Genomic DNA, 20,452 nt, shown 5'->3' on the forward strand with positions numbered 1-20,452 from the left:
TTGAGAGATATTAAGGAGAGATGAATCTTCAAAATCATTTTTCAAATTATGAACTTATTTCTTTCCTTTTGCTGATTATAAAGGGCTAATTGGAAAGGGGGAAAAAGGAGCATAGCGCACAAATCAGACCCAACACATTCAATAAACACATTCCTGCTAATTAAACCTAATTACAGAACAATTATCCAACCACATTAAGTTGATTTAAATTCATGACATAAACATGTGGCAAGGTCATTAAGCCAGTTCCATTTTAATAAATAGTGAAATAAAAATACACTTCAGTACATATTTGAAACTACAGAAACACTGATAACCCATGACGTCTTGGTTGTGGCCACTGGTATTTAAGAATTCCCTTTTCTTCAAATCATTAAAAACTAATATTCCAGCTTACAAATATATTCTCAAGTCCTCATTCCAGCACATGTGAAAACATTTCACACATTTTTTTGTAAAAGTGTCAAACCCACAAAACCCACTGCTGTCTTCACAGATCAAATAGCAACACTCATGCTAAATATAGCAATGATGCTCTATTTTCTCCTGACAGATATTAACATTTCTAACTGCTTAAATAAAACTTACAGGCTGTGTTGTACTGTATTGTAAATACAAATATCTCAGAACATAAATGTGCAATGTGCATCACAATGTGCCGTTCAAAGTGAAATGAACTAAGATGCTGGGTGGCAAAATTTAAAAAGCTTGATTACAATAAATTATATCAGACTATTACAAAAATATATACATTGCAGTAATGTGCACATGAGATTAAGGCAACAAAGTCTGTAATTTAAATGTCTCATCTGAGTATTTGTATTTCACTGACAGTCTCTTGTATAGTTGTGTTACAGAGCTCCAAGATACACTTGATGCGTGACTGCTCCCTATTGTTTAGATTGTGTAACTGCATCATCTTTGTATAATCTCTCACGACCCTTCTCTGTCCCACACACACCAAGACACACACGCAAACCTAAAACAATCAGTGCATTCAATGCTCCAAATTCTGTGTGATAAAAATGTAAAATATATCCATGTTTTAAACATCAAAAATGTCAAAATGTTCCTTCTGTCATTTGGCTGAAAAAGCAATAAACCCACTGTTCTTCTAAAGACTGAATTATTTGAGAGGAAGTATGTAACTAACTACTTTAAAGCTTAATTAACATCAGCAGTTTACATGATTATTACCAATTATACACATCTTAAAATGTGGCATGCATCATCTAAAATGCCATGTCACAAAACTTAAACTAAAGTAAACAACGGAGAACCTTCAATCCTCGTCTTTATTTTGGAAGGTCTTCCTCCCTCTCTAATCGGAATTGGTCCTGTTGAGCTGCGAGGAGACGCTAATACCAGCAGGACTGTGTTCAGGCCAGAAGGGGGACTCGTGCTGCAGGGGAGTACGGCGGGGGAAAAAGGTGTGCTGGAAGTCGTAGTTGAGCAGGCAGCTGATGGAGGCCATGTAGATGTCAGCAAAGCGTGAGAGTCGGCGTGAGAAGTAGGTGGGGTTGTGGTATGTCCGGAAGAGACTCCCGAACTGACCGTTGAAGATGTCCTTTGTCTGCGACCTGCCATGAAAACACATTTATACCATCAGGATAAGGTTATCTATCTATCTATCTATCTATTCATATCTATCATCTCTATCTATCTATTCTATCTATCATATCTATCTATCATTCTATCTACCATATCTATCTATCGATAGATAGATAGATAGATATCAATCAACCACAACTGGGCACCCTGGTGGTCATATAATCACTTGCTGCCTAATATATCCCACCCAGTATATATATATATATATCATATATTATACTACCTCATGGCTTCTCTTTCTCTGATCCACTCATCGACGACAGCTTGAGATGCTGGATCCCTGTGGACCTGTTGGGGAACAGTGCATAGAAGTTAAAGGAGGCACCCGGATAGCTCACCTGGTAGAGCGGGCGCCCCTCTCTCTCCCTCCCCCCTCTCTTGTCACTATCAATTAAAGGCAATGAAAGGCCTAGTGTGTAGGATTTAATGATATCTAGCACTGAGATTTCAGACTGCAACAAACTCGCCTTACTCTCCCCTTCCAAGCGGCGAGAAACTGTAGGAGAAGAACACGAAAGGCCCTGTCTAGAGCCAGTGTTTGTCTGTTCTAGGCTATTGTAGAAACATGGTGGACTCAATGGAAGACCAGCCTCTGTAGATAAAAACGACTCATTCTAAGGTAATTATACAATAATGAAATTAATGAAAGCATACTTATAAGCATTATATGCCACTACTGTCAGTAGATCCTCCTAAATGTTAAACACTGGACCTTTAAAAACAGAAATTTCAGGGTGGAGGCAAAAAGCAAAAGACAGACACAAATGTTTTTATGAAGTCTCCTGACCTGCATCTGTTCGATAAGTCCAGTCAGTGCCTGTAACCAGGCCATCATGTGCATGTACTCCTCCGTGTTCATGATCTTGATCTCCTTCCTGAGCTCAGGGATGATGGCGCCCGTCCTCCAGCCATGTTTCAGTGTCAGATCCTGCAAAACAAGGAACAGACGAACAGTTTTTACACGCAGGAATGCAGCAATAATAAATTAAATGGAGTGCTTCAAACAATTTCACAATGCTGACATTCCAATACGCAGTGAATGTAGTAGTACAGATAAAATGAAAGAAAATAGACTTGCAGTTATGTGCATAAAGCTCAAGAAAAGACTGACTCAATCTCATCCTTGTTGCGTAATTCTGACTTTATTCTCAGAATTCTGACTTTAAGCTCAGAACTCAAATATTTTTATTAAATGTGGCCCTAATCCTCTTCTGTAATTAAATGTGGTCTAAGATTAGGTATAAAGAATTACATTCTTCAGTTATTTTAGTATCTTTGTTCAATTTCAAGCATTTGCTCAGTATCTAACTATGTGCATCTTCTAACAGAACCTTAAGACTGAGACTGTTGCATATAGGGATTAATTTCCAGATACACTGGATTTAAATGGAGCATGGTCAAAGCAGGGCTCCCCTCATAATATCATAATCTTTCATACTACAGTGTTTTGTGTAGTTATAATGAGTCTTTTGTTTGAATATATGCCATGGATGCTGCTTACTGCCAAGTCACTGTAGATGTGATCACCAAAGTAAAGCACTTTGGATCCTCTCCAGCCAGTGAGTCTCAGGAACTCATAAAGGTTTCCCTACAGTGATCAAACACACACAATAAAAAAATAACAAATCAACCATATATTTTTATAAGGTGTATGGAGGAGAAATTTGTCAAGACTTTTATACTGGCATGTCATTCTCTGGCACAACACCTGTTTGTAGATCTTCCCTTTTTCCAATTTGTGAATCCTGTCCCACAGCAAAGCACCTTTGTCTGTCACTCGCCTGAAAGGTCTGGGAAAAAATACACACAAACAAATCTTACCCACTTATAATATTGGCAGCTCCCAAACATACATAGCCTAATCTTCTGTGCACAAATAGTTGACAAGCTCCACTGGTAACGATGTGGGCCAGTGAGGCCCTTAATGCGATAAAAGAGACACAGCATGGACACAGTAACTTACTTTCTCCTGTCATTGAAGAAACCAGGTTTGTCGGCCTGAACAATCACAACATCGAAGAGGTCCATCCAGTCCTTCCCTACAATGTAGTGCATTCCTCTGTCCCTGAGAAGGACAAATATTCGAGACATTACCTAGTCAGCAACATCTTAAAGCTCACCATGAGGGTGAAAAACACTTGAGCTGAGGGCACAACGATGCACCAGCATAATATAACATAACATGTCTATCTTGTACTCTGTTAGTATGACTTTAAATTAAACTGCCATATTACTGTCTGCGTGGTTGTTCCACGTTTGATGCAAAAAGGTGAATGGCGTGCACATCCAACCCCAGTACCCCAGTATAGGTGGACAAAAACAGCAATAAAGGAAAAGGAGAGGCTGTCTGTACACTGACATTTTCAAGCTTTTTAAAATGTGGATAGATTGTAAACATGTATGAAGAATATAGCTCCAGGAGGAGGTCAAGGTCAAAACTTTGGAATTTGTGTGTGTGGACAGCCTCTCTTTTTGACTGAACGTAACAAAATATTACATCAAGGACATAGGTTTCATGTTTTTGGGCTCTGGAAAGCCTTTTGAGGTTGGATATGCATAGCTGGTCATTTTGGGCAATCAAGCCTGACTTCAAAAGAGGCTCATAGTCAATGACTTACAATGAATTACAAACACTGGCGGACAGAGAGCCCTTTGATGTTTCCCATCTATAAAAATTTGAACATTACACAGTAGCACAAATTAAATATTAGCATGCCGATATATGACGTTTTTATTGAATCATGCAGACAACCACGTGCACTCTGTTTGCTCACACTTACACAAAGTCAAATGGGCTATTGGTAATGAGGAACATCTTTTTTCCTTGCTCTGACAGCTTCTTCAGCACAGCGTGACTTTGCTCACCATAGCAGATGAATTTCTCTGGAAAATAAGAAAACAGAGGAAGAATGAAGAGGTGGGGTGTGGGGGGGTGATACTGATATAACTTGCACAAACAAAACTGCACTGCTTTTTATTTGTATATCACAGTCTCATTATTACTAAGCTCCTTTTTTTATTTCCTGGCAACTACTCAGATGTTGCCCCATAATTTCTTTTATATTAGCTCCAACAAAGTAAATAAATCAAAGAACATTACCAATATCTGCCTCCACCGCTCGGTACATAATTCCCTTGACGTGAACATCTCTAATGGCTTCCTGAGAAGAGGAAAAAGTAAACAGCCCTCAGCCAGGAAGTCATGACTTCAGTGACACAATGTTAGCATTCAGCTCCAGTAGCAACACTTTGCTCTTTATATAAACAGTTGACTTGGTAGCACAAAGAAGTGCATCTCTGAATACAAATTAAATATGAAGAAAGCAGCCCATGGAGTAACTTTGGTGACATAGTGAGAAAAGTTCCACAACATTTTCAACAGTGTACCTTTGAATCAGTGAAAAAGTAAATAGACTCTCCCATACAAAGTTGCACATTTAAAGGACGTTTATCAAATGCAAACATTATCTGATGTACACAAAAGTAAAAGGAAACGTGAGCAAAGCGACGGGGTTAACGCTGAATAATTAATCGGGCTTGGCAGGAAAAAAGATTGTCCTTCAAAAGATATGAGAGGCACTCGCAGAACAAAGAGCCTGTGTGAGGGCTTTTAATGACAGCGATCTGTCAAAGACGCAACACTGTGTCACACAGAACAGACAGGACCAGCGTGACAGCTGCCCTCAAAGGGAGAACACAGCACTGATTCCTCGTCACTCTCCCTCTGAAGTAACAGAGCCCCCCAGAGAACAGACGCAGATGGCTGGAGGAGGGACTTGCTCAACTAAAATTAGACACCGGTTTTCAGAGCTAAAATTAAGATGGTATTGAATGGCTGGAGTATCACAGCACACTACAAAGGTGTAAAAATATTAACATTTATGTACATGTGGAGCTATTTAAAGTCTTTACACACATTGACCTCTAGGAAATACAATAACTGGGAATAGCAGAATGCTACTGAGTCACCTTGTCAGATTATTGCAGAAATATTGTATGCTCGTATGAGTTTGTCAAAACATGAAAAACGGTAGACCGATAACACGATAGTTCACCTTTACGTCTTTGTAGAGATGGACTGGCTCATAGTCGATGTTGTGCCTCATGAAGAAGTCATTAACACAGGACAGAAGGGTCATCTCAGGAAGGGAGAATATGTCCATGAACTGTTTCATGGTGTGGCCATGGGAACTCTGCAGGACAGTGATTAACATCATTATATTCTTTTGTTTGTGGTTGTTTCTGTAATGTCATATATAAAAGGAAGAAAGGATCATCACCTTGCCATAGAAGTCGCTCATGATCTCTAGAGGTACGTGACTACCTTCATACATGGCGATTACTTCCTCATCAGGAACTGGATGAAGACCCCTGGACAAGACACACAAAATATCAAATCTTTAGACAACTCATACTATCATGTCATTTGTAGCATGCATAACCTCCTAAAACTGATGATAAACTAAAGAAAAGCTGTAAAATGTATAGCCTGATATGTTCAATGATTGGATCAGTAATATAATACACATATCTTCTCTAAATCTGCTGATTTATTAGGAAGAAGCATGCTATATTCAAAGTGTTTCACATTTGTCATCAGTGTATTATAGTAACACAGTGCACAGATACCTGTAGACAGTTCCCAACTGGATGTAGTGAAAAGCATCTATCTTCATCAGCAGCGCCTGTAACAAATGATTCAATATTTCCACAAAAATTATCTTCAACATACGGAGCAGTACAATTGATTCAAAATAAAAAACAAGTGAGACCTTCCCACCTTCTGAACGTCATAGTGAAGTCCTCTTACAGCAAAATCGGGAATATACTCATAGTTTCGCAGACCCTCTGGATACTAAAATAAAAGAAGGGATTTTGAGTGACAGCAAAACAGGGCTTTAGATCAACTTAATCTTAAAACAACTGAGCAACATCAATAGAGTAAATCACAAGGCTAATCCACAATCCAACTATGTAGGTAAAAACAATGCCTCATTATTATTATTATTGTCATAGCGCACTTTAAACGTTAAATGAGGGCTGATTATCCCATCATAAACACAGGTTTCTACCAGAGTAACTTTACTGGAAATGTTTGGGGGTTAAATCGTTCTAGTGTGATCTTGATATGATTTTATATGACATATTTTTATGGACAAACATGCTAGGAAACACATGGTTGCATATCATTTGTTCGCAAATTAATTTCAGTTTCATTTCAGAGAGTCACACACACCCTGAGGTTAGTGATAAGGATGTCCCGCGCTATGTTGAAGATGAGGGTGTGGAGGTGTCTGGAGTAGAAGGCCAAGGTGTAGTCGTAGTCGAAGCCATAGATCTCAATGTCTCGCAGGCTCATCTCATTGTTGGCAAAAATGGTGTCAGGGTCAACTGAGTTGGTGGTTATGACTGGCATCAAATCTAAGAGGAGAAAAACACAAAGCGGTTATTTTGCAGTTTCCTTCCATTTGGAAATAAATTGCTTTTGAGTACCTGCACTATTTCTCAGTACCACCACTGAATATAAGGAGCAAGCACTGGGCAAAAATAGTTTCCTGCTCAAACAAGCCTCGAGAGGTAGATAGAGGTAGGTAGATATTGAAGGTAAAATCTTTGTCCACATGAATTACTATTAAATTAGAATGTAATATCACAAATTGGTCCTTTCTACCTTTTAAGTGTAACATTTAAATTTAAGCGCTCATTTGGAGCACCTTATATATAATGAAATGCACAAAAAAACAACAATACAAAGTTGATTCAAACCTTCTCTGACACATTCTCAACAAATACTGGACATTATATACGTATTTAAGTATTACTGCATGGCGTCCACCCTGTTTGCAAAATTCTGTAAATATTTAGGTATGACCACGCTCCTTTAAGATGATGGGTATGTTGGTTTTGAATTGGTGTTAAGCATTGGATAAAATACCTGGAATGCCTTATGCACTTCACACAATTACTTACATATATATATATATATATATATATATATATATGTATATAAATAGAGAGAGAAAGAAAGAGAGAGAGAGGTTTGAAAACTAAAATTGCTTGTTATAAGCTTCACAAAAGGTAGCCTTATTCACGCTGCTAGTGTTCATGTTGTTTTGTCCATCCCAGTGAAACAAACAGCCAATAACACTACTGTACAATATATTATTCCCATCATATGTGCAGGAGGAGTTTATTGATTGAAAGGCTAACTTGAAGCTGTAGAAATGGTTGTTGCATTAGTCATCAGTCATAATAGGGTTATAATAAGGCAACAACAGCTTTGTGTTTGCCGCAGTGTTGTATCTTAATGAATGAATGCTATTTTTTCTATTATGTGCATACCTTCAGTCTGCTTTTTGGTCTCATTGTAAACAGACCACAGCCTATCTGTCATGTCCTGGCCGTCTGAAGAGCTGCTGCAAACAGATGCTGCGTAGTTTTTAGCTCTGGGCTGGTGTGACAGTAGTTGACCGACTCCATGTGCTACAGCACCGAAATTCCGTTTCCATAAGCGAGATCTGAGCGGCCGGTGGTGTAAACCCTGCAGCACATTGCAGAAGATATTCGCCTTCTGCGCACAGTCCTTGAGCTTCAGAAGGGACGACAGGGGGAAAGACAAGGGCGCCATGACTCTCTGGGTGGCAGCCCGTGTGTAGGTCGCTGTGAACTCCTTGATGATTGCATTCAGTTGACGGACTCGTCTGTAAATACCGAAAGTGTCCCTGAATGGTTGCTTAGTACGTCACTTCCGCGTTTGGGAAGGTCCCACCAAACCAGCCAATCAGACGCCGGTGCGTCTCCGGTTCATAGCTTGACTGAGCAGCTGCGATATTGTTACCAGATACGTATTAAATATGCATAATCCAGAAAAGGACCTGTTGTTATGGTTATTGTGGGCAGGCCAGTAAGGGTGTCTGTTTCTCTTGCATTAGAAGACTGGAGATTGAAGTGACTTTTTATAACACTTGTGAGTTCTACTAGGCTTAATGTGCCATCATTTTGACTTAAAAAGTCCAAAGTTCGACAGAGTATCTCATTATTTGATTCTTTGAATTGAATTTCCCCATTCTGGATTAACAACATAAATATTCTTCTTTATTATTCTGACTTACCTAGTAAAATTGCAATAACTCATGAATGCACTGAGATATCAACCTGAAACTCTGAACTTATGGGGCCACCAATGGAGTGCAGAAGGCCATCAAGTCAAGTGAGGTAACATTTTATTTATATAGTTTAAAATCACAAATAGTTTACCTAAGGGGGCTTTGCAATCTGTACTACAGTCAACACTCTCTGTCCTTAGACCACCAAATAGGGTAAGGACAAACTCCTCAAACAAACCTATTTAAGTGGGAAAAATGAACTGAACCTCAGGAAAAGCCACAGAAGAGGGATCCCTCTCACAGGATCGACAGACATTTAACAGATGTTGTGTATACTGAACAAACCAAGAAAATCACATTATATAAAAATATTGATGACACCATTTCATTTCATATCCAGGAGGAAACAACATTAGATGTCACTGATTGATACATACAAGCTCCTCTCCACCATGGAGATCTGGAAGAGGACAGAATGGATCAGCAAAAAATCACAATATATACAGATTTCGATTACAAAAATACAGATATATGGAAATTGTAAAACATAAGAGGAAAGTAGGATCCAGGGGGATGTTGAGGTTCTGGTGTCTTCAGGTGCCAAATAGGTAGAACCTGAGCCACATAATCTCCTCTCAGCCATGGAGATCTGGATAAGGAAAGACCACACAAGCACAAAAGAAAGAGCACAGCATTCACACAGATGGAGAGACAAACAGAGCACATATGCAAACATTATTCTACGTTTAAAAAAACATCTGTACAATGTAATGCAATCCAACAGCTCTGCAATGAATTCTACTTTTAAGAAGCTTATACGTTTTTGTTTGACACAGTAGGTAATAAAGGTTCAAATTCTACTTTATGTTTATTGCTGAGATCATAGTGGTTAGTGGTGTTGTACTGTGCATTATATTATTATATAATATATAATATTCCAGTATTCTGCCCCTCTCATGTTTATAACTGGGGTGGTCAGAATATTATAAACACCTCTCAATATAACGCAGTCCAGTTCAACACCACTGCCAACTACAACCTCAGTAAACATACTTTTAAAATAATAATAGCTCAAAACCAAACAGTATCATCTTTGTGAAGGGAGAATTTATGGCAGAGCGGTTGTATTGGACCAGATTATTGGTGTGCCTAATGAAGTGGCAGGTTGAGTTTATATCTCCACAAGTCTTCATTCAAATGCTCCCAAAATAGACACAGACATATTCATTATCCATAATCCCTCCGCTGCTTTGTCATACAGATTAAAACTAGCAGTTCAGTCTAGAGTCGGCTTTTCAACCAACCTTAAGACATTTCATATCTTTAAGAAATTTTTAATGCCAGAAATGCAGTGTAGCGTCAGCCTTACAACTCTCAATCTATCTCTCTCTCACACACACACACACCCCACCCATAACTGTAACTCTGTAACTGTAATAAGTGATATTTGACACCTGTTGCCCTATGCTATACTTTATGACCTGATACACACTCAGACAGGCTGAGCAAGCAGCACAATAAAGAATGTGCACATTTGTATGATAATGTTACCCCCTATTTATCCATTACTGATTCCGGTAGATGTTCTTCACATATTGATCAGCCTGTGTTTGTAAAAAAACAACAACTGTTTGCCATCATTTGCATTTTCAGCTCACCAACTGAACATTACCACCTCGTGGACAAATATGAGTGGTGCACATATATTCCCATCATTCAATGTGTGCTTCCACAGCAGCATGAGTACAATGAATCCACATCTTTACAGGAACAACACTGTAGTATAAATACTGTATATACACATGCGTAGATACACATTATAACAGACACAGATATAATGCAGTCAGTGACAATAGACCCATAAACCAGTCCGTGCTTGTATCTTCAGTGTCATCAGGTTTCAGTGTGACCCTGGTTGTGATGTTGCACAAGAAAATCAAAGTTTAACCAAAATGTTGACTGTGATTTCCTTTCTTTTTTCTTTTTACATTTTAGGAAGTGATGTGCTGATTATTCATTCTTGGCCAATGGTGTCCAGCCACGATTTTCGGGTATTGACTTATGTTGAAGAATCTGATTGGACAACATGTACCGAAGACTCTGCTGTGATTGGCCGAAGGTTGTGCGTGGTGCGCAGCCATTGGTCGGTCGTCACGGGTTTAATAGAGTGGGCTCTTTCGGTGGGAGAGGTGGTTGTCAGTCTCTGGTTAAGGCAGTGCTGCGTGCAGCTATCTCCCGGCTTTTGTCTCAGGAGCTGAAGACACACATCGGCAGTCAAGCAGTATCTCAAAATGAAACGAGTTTGGGTGATAGGTGTTCTTTTCGCACTACTAGCCTTTGGTGAGTAGCGGACAGAGTTGATACCTCGTTGCACTTTTCTTTTCTTTTTTATTACCCACCATTTCAGCTAACATTAGCCAGTAAGCTAGGGTTAACTTGCTTTTGTGCTTCCGCTCATTCATGACCAAACCCGCCATAAATGTGCAGTTTTTAAGGTTTTTTTTTTTTTAATGATAGACAGCATGGTTGATTTGGCTTTAACACATTTCTTGGAGCAACGCTGTCCGTTGTTCTTAGTTGCCTTTCCAGAAGTTTCTAGTAGAAACACCATGTATTAAAGCTGTCTGATGCTAGCTAACGTGCCAGTGAAAATGCTGCTGCGTAGATGAAGCTGAAGCTGAAGCTAACTGTAACTGATAAAGAAAAAGCCAGCCTACTCCACCTAACGTTACACACTACTTATTTGCTGTTTGGGTCACGTCTTTGCTGAGCTTCAGTCTAAAAAAAACCAACCTTAAATGCTGAATATATCCTCATATACGCGTGCAGTTAGTGTTAAGTAAGATATTTTTATCCTAACAACTTTGTGTCCCTTTGCAGCTGCTGTAAAAGCAGACGATGAGGTTGACATCGATGGCACAGTAGAAGAGGACCTTGGTAAAAGCAGGGATGGCTCCAGAACAGATGATGAGGCGGTGCAGAGGTGGGTGTCACTTTGAATATCTTTTCATATTACGCCTGTTGATTGCACAGTGAGACACTATCAAGGAAGGTCAAATAAACCTTGAGTTAACAGCACAAGGTCAGTGTGACTGGGCTTGTGCACACAAACACTCACAGCAGCACATGAATTGTAGTAGTGGCAAAGCTTTGTGTTGTACTGAACGTCCCTCATTCAGGCTAGGGGATCTCGTGTGCCTCGGCTTCAACCTGGACACTGATCCCTAGAGGGGAGACGGATTTGCATGTTGTTTGTTGACTGCTGTGATTTGTTGTTGCGCATGTCCCTGATCTCACCTGTGTGCGCATCTGTGTTTCCTCAGAGAGGAGGAGGCTATCCAGCTGGATGGACTAAATGCAGCTCAGATCAAGGAACTCAGAGAAAAGTCGGAAAAACATGTTTTTCAGGCTGAAGTCAACCGTATGATGAAACTAATCATCAACTCTCTCTACAAGAACAAGGAGGTGAGTGGGAGTAAATGGCATCTTGATTTACAATAATCAGTTTTGCGTAATAATTTTTATGGACATAGTTGTACGGGATGCAGGTGTGGTTCTAGGGTTAAGACCGGAAATCTTTGACTAAGTCTGGGGTCATGTGTCAATCTATAAATATTGCAATATAAATATATATTTTTTTATTATTGTAACATACACTCCCTGGCCACTTTTGTGGTATGGCTATACACTTTAATGTAAGCCAATACAACAGATATGGCACAAATTCTACAAGACCTTATCATTTATTTATTATCATTACCATGGACAAGGCAATGTCCAATATGCTGTTAAACTTTCTGAGACCTTTTTAATCCAGGTCTTGCTTTCTTATAGTGTATATGTATTATTCTTTTCAGTCTGCACGTTCATGTAGACACACAATGCGTGCACATTAAGTGCGCTACCAACTGTAATATTCTGCTGAAATTACCGCCTAGAATGAACTGTTTATTTTAAGCTTTGATAACTTAGTTCTGAGTAAACGTAGCTGCCCAAAGTTGTGTTTACTTTTACATGCTTCATTTTAGTGGCCTGACTGTTTGGACATGAAAGCTGGTGGAAACTCCCTACCAGTTTAAAACGCCTCGGTTTCTACACAGCTGCTATCAGGGTTTAGTACAAATAATGCCACACTGAATTAATGATCAAATGACTGTTTATCTGTTTCAGATCTTCCTTAGGGAGCTGATTTCCAATGCCTCAGATGCTCTGGATAAGATCCGCTTGTTGTCTCTGACCAATGAGGACGCAATGGCATCCAATGAAGAACTGACCATCAAAATAAAGGTAAGCGCAAGAAACATTTACTGTATGTTTCAGTCTTTATTGGGAATATCAATAGTTATTCCTCTGTTGGTAACTTAACCGTATTGTTCCTATCCCCAGTCTGATAAGGAGAAGAACATGCTCCACATCACTGACACTGGTGTTGGAATGACCAAGGAGGAGCTAGTGAAGAACTTGGGTACCATTGCCAAGTCTGGCACCAGCGAGTTCCTCAACAAGATGACAGAGGTAGAGGCTGAGGGTCAGTCAACCTCAGAGCTGATCGGCCAGTTTGGTGTAGGTTTCTACTCGGCTTTCCTTGTTGCCGACAAAGTCATCGTGACATCCAAACACAACAATGGCACTCAGCACATCTGGGAGTCTGACTCTAACCAGTTCTCAGTCATTGAGGACCCCCGTGGGGACACGCTGGGCAGAGGAACCACCATCACGTGGGTTTACATTTTGTTTTATTCACCCTAAAATCCCTTATAGCAATTTTAGCTACTTTTTAGTAGGTATGCACTGATATATATTGGCTAAACATCGGTAGTGCCCCATATTCGCCTTGTTGACTGATAAATAAGATGCCATCCACCAATACTGGTGGCCGATGTTTAGCTGTTGTGTCACATCATTTTTGTGCTGTCTAAATGTTGCGTTGGTTATTTCCATCTCTGATACTGGAGAAATAATCACCTTCATTTTCCAGCCCTTGCACAAATTACATGCAAATACAGATGTGCTCCATGCACCGAACGGATAGTGAGCAGCTGTTCTGCATCTCACTTATTGGATGAGAAGAGGAAAAAGACTGAGCTGCAACTATTTATAATATATATGAATTGTTATTTTAAACATCTGTATTGGCCCAGGCTTTACCAATCACTGCATCCCTACTTTTTAAGCATTCTGATCAACTGCCGTTAGTCGTGCTCTTCACGCCTCTCATTTAACGCCTACTCAATTAAATGCTGTTTTCCTATTACTACTCTACTCTTAAATCTTAGAATGGTATTGACTTTGTTATTAAATGCTTCACAATTTTATCCAACCTCAGACTGGTCCTGAAAGAGGAGGCCTCAGACTATCTGGAGCTGGAGACCATCAAGAACCTCGTCAAGAAGTACTCTCAGTTCATCAATTTCCCCATTTATGTTTGGGCCAGCAAGGTGATTACTTAAGACACTTCCTTCCTCATTTTGACTCAGACTTGATCCTAGTACAAATTCTATTACGAAACATGGAATAATAAATGGTCGTTGCATAATTTCTTCCCCGCAACATGACAGACTGAGACAGTTGAAGAGCCCATTGAGGAAGATGCTGAGGCAGCAGAGGAACCAGAGAAAGAGGCTGCTGAAGAGGAGGCTGAAGTAGAGGAAGAGGAGGAGGACAAAGAAAAGCCAAAGACAAAAAAGGTAGGAAGTTCATATAGAGCTGGAATAGAATAAGAATTATTTATTTTATAATTTATTTTTTTTTAATTGCATATTTTCAAGAATTTAAGATTAAAATGTACATATTTCTGTTATTGGTGTTTAATTTGGTCTGAAGGTTTTAAAAATATTTTTGGTCATTTTTAAAACTGTTTTGTTGTAGGTTGAGAAGACTGTGTGGGACTGGGAACTGATGAATGATATCAAGCCCATCTGGCAGAGACCAGCTAAGGAAGTTGAGGAGGATGAGTACAAGGCCTTCTACAAGACGTTCTCTAAGGTAGGCACCTGAACAGTAGCGCTTCGTCAAACAGCCATGTAGATCAGGGTGTTCCCGAGGGTAACCCTGACTCTATCCCATTATCTGAATTTTAGGCTTTAAATTTCATAAATCCGAACAGGATTAATTTTACAATTGTTTCGTTCTCTCAACAGGACACCGACGATCCTCTGGCCCACATCCACTTCATGGCTGAGGGTGAGGTTACCTTTAAGTCCATCCTGTTCGTGCCCACTTCAGCTCCCCGTGGCCTGTTTGATGAGTATGGCTCCAAAAAGAATGACTACATCAAGGTATGTCCCTCAAGCAGAACCCCTTTTTAGGGATTGTATTGTGCTTAAAGAAAGATATTCAGGAATTCCCTCAACTTGGTTTCAAAGCGAATGTCTCTTTCTGTCACAGCTGTTTGTGAGGAGAGTTTTCATCACAGACGACTTCAATGACATGATGCCCAAGTACCTGAACTTCGTCAAGGGAGTGGTGAGTGATTTCTAACTGTAGCGCAGACAGCCATGTGTTAATATGAACTGCTCAATCTTTGCTCCGATAGTACCTGCACTGTGATCAATGTAAATTTATTTTGCTAGGTTGACTCCGATGACCTTCCCCTGAATGTGTCCAGAGAGACTCTGCAGCAACACAAACTGCTAAAGGTGAGTTTCACATCTAACATTAATACAACACCATCTAATTATTATACCAATTATTTCTTTTAATCTGTAAATGTCACCTTTTTAGCATTTGTATTAATATTTTATTTATCTTTTTGTCAATAGTGTATCTGGTCTCTATTGACTGATCTATAATGACTTTTTAATTGGATGCAAAAAGATTGATAAGCAAGCAGGAAAGCACCCTTATTTAAAAAACAGAATTCAGAAAGTGTTTAGCAGGCAGCAGTAAGGCAAAGAGAGATGGAAGTGAAAGTTACAAAGAAAAAGGGTTAGTACTGAGGAATATTAAAATGAAAGTGACAAACGATGTAATGCTTATCTTCCCCCTGCTCAGGTTATCCGCAAGAAGCTGGTGCGTAAGACTTTGGACATGATCAAGAAGATCGCAGAGGAACAGTACAACGATAAGTTCTGGAAGGAGTTTGGAACCAACATCAAGCTGGGAGTCATTGAGGATCACTCCAACAGGACCCGTCTGGCCAAACTGCTGCGCTTCCAGACCTCCAACAGCGAAACAAAAGTGGCCAGCCTGGAGGAGTATGTGGAGCGCATGAAGGAGAAGCAGGACAAGATCTACTTCATGGCTGGTACCAGCAGGAAGGAGGTGGGTGGATTTATTTGTATTGTTAGGTCTGGTAAATGCTCAGTTGTGTAAAAAGCTGCTTTAACAGTCACATAGAAAGTAAGCTGAAATTACACTTGCATCAAATAAACCAAGCTGCTCAACTAATATTAACTGTATAGCCTGGCGTTGACTGTCTGTCCTATTTGCTTTCTGCAGGCTGAGTCTTCTCCCTTCGTGGAGAGGCTGCTGAAGAAGGGCTACGAAGTGATCTACCTGACAGAGCCCGTGGATGAGTACTGCATCCAGGCACTGCCCGAGTTCGATGGAAAGCGCTTCCAGAACGTGGCAAAGGAGGGTGTCAAATTTGACGAGAGTGACAAGGCCAAGGAGAAGAGGGAGGCCCTGGAGAAGGAGTATGAACCACTCACCACTTGGCTGAAGGACAAGCCCCTGAAGGACATGGTAGATGGCCAGTTATTTCCTAATACTCATGACATTGAAAACACCAGCCCGGGGAGGCTTTATGAGAAAAATGTTACATTAGTTACCAAAAGAAGATCACATAGAACAGGCTAAATGTGTGTGATTTTTGTTGAAAGTTCAGAGATACAGTTGTATTAAGAACAGTTTTTCCCAGGCAGACACTATTAAATGTATTCAGTATGATATAAAGTTATATCAAACGGCAATATCAGGCTATCTTGGCTCAATTGTTGAGTGTCTATGGGGTCAAATAACGTAACCATGATTCCATAGACGTCCAGGAATTGAGGGAAACTAAGCACGTAACCTAAGCTTTGTCCGATGGGAGGCCCACTGAAAATCACCAGTCTGTTCCATCAGTCAAATTATTTAATACGATGTCTTTCCCACAGATCGAGAAGGCCGTCCTCTCTCAGAGGCTAACCAACTCACCCTGCGCTTTGGTTGCCAGTCAGTACGGCTGGTCAGGAAACATGGAGAGGATCATGAAGGCACAGGCTTACCAGACAGGAAAAGACATTTCCACAAAGTAAGTAATGATGTTGTGCTTTTCATGTTGATGCCCATTATCACGGTTGTAAAATGCAAATGTAGAACATGCCTTGGCCTGCCTGACAGTTTGCTGAGCGTGTATGGTAATTCCCCTCTTCTCTCTTCTTCAGTTATTATGCAAGCCAGAAGAAAACATTAGAAATCAACCCCAAACATCCTCTTATCAAGCAGATGCTTAACAGAGTCAATGTAAGTCTGACCACTATCACTTCACTGTATTTGTGCTGTTTTATTGATGCCATAATATACAATGTTTATGAAATAACTAGCTTGCTTACTTGCTGTTTTGTTTGAAGTTAATTTTCTTTTTACAAAAAAGTAATACATGTTAGGCCATTCACATCAAGAAATACAGTTTTTGAACCATTTTAAAATATGTCTGCACATATAAAATTTAGTACAGCATTTCTGAACATGAAATGGAACAATCAGAACAGATAGCTGAACACTTTGTCTTCCTCATGTTCTTCAGACTGACGCCGAGGACCAGACTGCATCAGATCTAGCTGTGGTTCTCTTTGAGACGGCAACGCTGCGCTCAGGCTACCAGCTGGCTGACACAAAGGCTTATGGACAAAGGATAGAGCGCATGCTCCGACTCAGCATGAATGTAGACCTGAACGAACAGGCAAGTCACTGTGAACTGCCACGTACTGTATTACTTTGAAAGATTTGCATAGTAAAGGTTCTCAGTTTCAGTGAGCATGTGTCACATCTCGTTTTCTGCAGCCAGTGAACACATTCTTATCTGACTTGACTAAACAGTGTTCATTTGCATTGGAAATGGTTCCCCTTTCTGTTGGTAGTATTTTCTGTCTTTGGGCGTCCCTACCTCCTTCAGGTTGCCCAGTTTAATTTTTTTAAATGTGTCAGCTCAGTGATGGTTGGAGATTGTGGATGTTATGTTAAAAATGATGTGACTGTTCTACAGATTGAGGAAGAGCCTGAGGAGGAGCCTGAGGAGGAGCCAGAAGAGCCAGCAGAAGACGACTCTGAGGATAAAGAGGAAATTGTAGATGAGGATGACGATGAAGAAACGGTGAGAATGCTAAACATACTGTGGTATCTTAAAGGGCAACTAAAGTATTATTCAACCTGGACCTTATTTTCCAGTTACTAATGGAGACAAGTTTTGAATTTGGTCCAGAGTTGAGTGTGTGTGTGCAGAGGGCAAAACGGACTAGGATGTGGCAGCTATTTACGCACTGCCAAAGTACGTTGATTAAAAGTGTTGTTGCCAATGACCAACTCAGATTGTTATGCGTATAACTCTCTAAGGACTCTACAGAGAAATTAAACGTTTTCTGCAGGGTCCTTTTCATAATGTTGTCAGAGACTAAGAACAATCTGAGCTGGGAAGTAGCAAAAACAAATAGATTTTAATGTACGTATTTTAGCCATGCACAAACAAGGATTAAGTTGTTGGCCGTTTTGCAGCTGCAGAGCTCTCCCTCACTACTGGAACGAATACAAAACTTGTTGTCCCCATTTGTCACTTTGACACAAAAACATGGACAAATAAGGTCATGGTTTAAAAAATGCAGAATCTACCATTTACGGTGTAAAGAATTAAGATTCGCTCTTCTGGCTGTTTCTTCATAACTTTAATTTTGTTCCCTTACAGACAAAAACAGATAAAGATGAACTGTGAAGCACTGAATGGAAGAGCATGTAACAATGGAGCTGGACATGGATTTGAGTCTTGTTGCAGCGACACTGTGGTCAACGTTTCCTGGGTGGGGTCCCTGGGTTGGGGTTTTTTAAGGCGAGCATTGTTTTTGGTTTTTTTTTTTTATTACATTCCTCATGACTGTAAATTTGTTAATATTTAACTGACCTGTTTATGGAAAGATGCGATCCTGTCTCTTGATCGAATAAATGTTTCCTGGAAAAAGGACCTACAGTCTGTTTGGTGTTGTGGCACATTTATGTTATACACAAGTCACTTAAAGGAGTGTGGCTTTGGCTTAGAGATGCATATGAAATGTTTTTGGAAGTAAGTGGCTGCGGTGGTCCACAATATATAGAGTGAATCTTCTGAGTTACCACACTGTAGTGGTGTATAAATAATAAATGACAAGGGATAGACATTGTGCTTATTCATCTGAGAGAGAACCTTGAATCAACACGACTCCATTGAATATTTTAGTTTTTCAAAACATCAGAGTTTTAGTTTCAGAAAGCGTCTTTGTACCTTCCTTAAACTACAATATAATCAGGAACCTCTGTCACACATTCAGCCTTGGTGTGTGTGTGTGTGTGTGTGTGTGTGTGTGGACCACTGCTGTACCTGTATCTGCACCTGATGCAAACCTAGACAAGAGAAAGAAAATGCAGAGCTGTAAGTATGTAAACTATTTTTAAATCCTATGGTGAAGGTTGTTTTGCAGTAGCAATGTAAAATCAGTTCATACTGCAGTGACCTGAGAAATCCTGCAGAAAGGAACTTAAAAACCAGATTTGATCCTCTTTCCATTGTGTTGTGTTGTGAAAAGTTTTCTTCTTGCTTTTCTGTTTCATCATAGAATACATATCTTTGATTTAAAAACTCAGCTGGACAAGACACCCGTGGTCTCTTTACAGCACCTCTGAGGGAGAGACCCTACCGGTCAGGCTTGACAGTAAACTGTGTCTGCTGTTCATCTTTCTTCATTGAACAGCTGCTGCTTGTTGCAGTTCAATGATGGTTTCTTTTTTCATTTATTGAAAGTGAACAAAATCAATACAGAGTTCAATGGAGAGGCAGTTTATCCAGGTAGGAGCCACTCAACTATTTGGATGCTATGGGTTTACTGTTATTACTGTTTGTCAGTCACAAAAAGCTTTTATAGTAGAAAACACAGGTCATTAATGTGCCAGCAGTGCCGCATCAACAGAGAGTGATCATGTTCACTTAAATACTTTCATCTCAGGGTGTGAAGTCATAGCATATTTGTTCATACCAAGTCATTGTCAAGACTTCACTGCACAATTGTTATCGGAAGCATTTGTATGTGGTTTGGTAATTGATCAATGGATTTTGTTTAATGATTTTAAAAGGTACAATAACACTGCACTGCAGATTACAAATGTGAATTAAAATCACTGAGGATAAAAATAATAAAGCCTTTATTTCCAGGCTTTATTTCCATTGTGGTCCTCTGATAATACAATCAATTATAAATAGCAGATGGGGGGGGTAGCTATGTCAACATGCGTTTGTTTTTTCTGGTCATAGAAAGGTAAATTACCATTGAATATGCTACATGGTACTTCGTAACCATTTATTAAAAGCTACTTAAAATGTCCTCTGTAAAATATTCAATTTGACATATGTGGGCAGATTATTCCACTGAGCTGATGCACTGTAGAGAAGTATTTTTGTCCATTAGTCTGCTGAAATGAAAAGGCATGAAGTCAGAAATGTGATAAGAGCAAATGGAAACCAAAAAATTGTACAACTAAAAACTGACATTTCTGCAAATGTTCATATTTCC

General features: G+C 39.7%; 2 protein-coding genes across 2 annotated transcripts; one reads left to right on the plus strand and one right to left on the minus strand.

The window, feature by feature from the left end:
* Positions 1-224: 224 nt before the first annotated feature.
* On the minus strand, positions 225-8,345 carry nt5dc3 (5'-nucleotidase domain containing 3). The gene is made up of 14 exons (XM_035665336.1): positions 7,954-8,345; positions 6,848-7,032; positions 6,392-6,466; positions 6,241-6,296; positions 5,892-5,982; positions 5,667-5,804; positions 4,712-4,772; positions 4,392-4,494; positions 3,575-3,676; positions 3,320-3,401; positions 3,113-3,199; positions 2,399-2,539; positions 1,835-1,899; positions 225-1,580 (listed from the first exon to the last, which is right to left on the minus strand). The coding sequence occupies exons 1-14, from the start codon at positions 8,237-8,239 to the stop codon at positions 1,322-1,324; spliced, it is 1,731 nt and encodes a 576-aa protein (XP_035521229.1). The 5' UTR covers positions 8,240-8,345; the 3' UTR covers positions 225-1,321.
* A 2,663-nt stretch (positions 8,346-11,008) lies between these two features.
* hsp90b1 (heat shock protein 90, beta (grp94), member 1) lies at positions 11,009-18,882 on the plus strand. The gene is made up of 18 exons (XM_035665182.1): positions 11,009-11,057; positions 11,598-11,700; positions 12,041-12,182; positions 12,888-13,004; positions 13,104-13,435; positions 14,044-14,155; positions 14,276-14,404; positions 14,586-14,702; positions 14,858-14,995; positions 15,105-15,182; positions 15,290-15,355; positions 15,711-15,980; positions 16,158-16,403; positions 16,817-16,953; positions 17,087-17,165; positions 17,449-17,604; positions 17,908-18,015; positions 18,601-18,882. The coding sequence occupies exons 1-18, from the start codon at positions 11,009-11,011 to the stop codon at positions 18,625-18,627; spliced, it is 2,406 nt and encodes an 801-aa protein (XP_035521075.1). The 3' UTR covers positions 18,628-18,882.
* Positions 18,883-20,452: the final 1,570 nt, after the last annotated feature.

Source organism: Morone saxatilis, unplaced genomic scaffold, assembly GCF_004916995.1.
Source record: "Morone saxatilis isolate NCDOM2014 unplaced genomic scaffold, NCSU_SB_2.0 Contig2, whole genome shotgun sequence".
In the NCBI taxonomy this organism is placed as follows: domain Eukaryota; kingdom Metazoa; phylum Chordata; class Actinopteri; family Moronidae; genus Morone; species Morone saxatilis.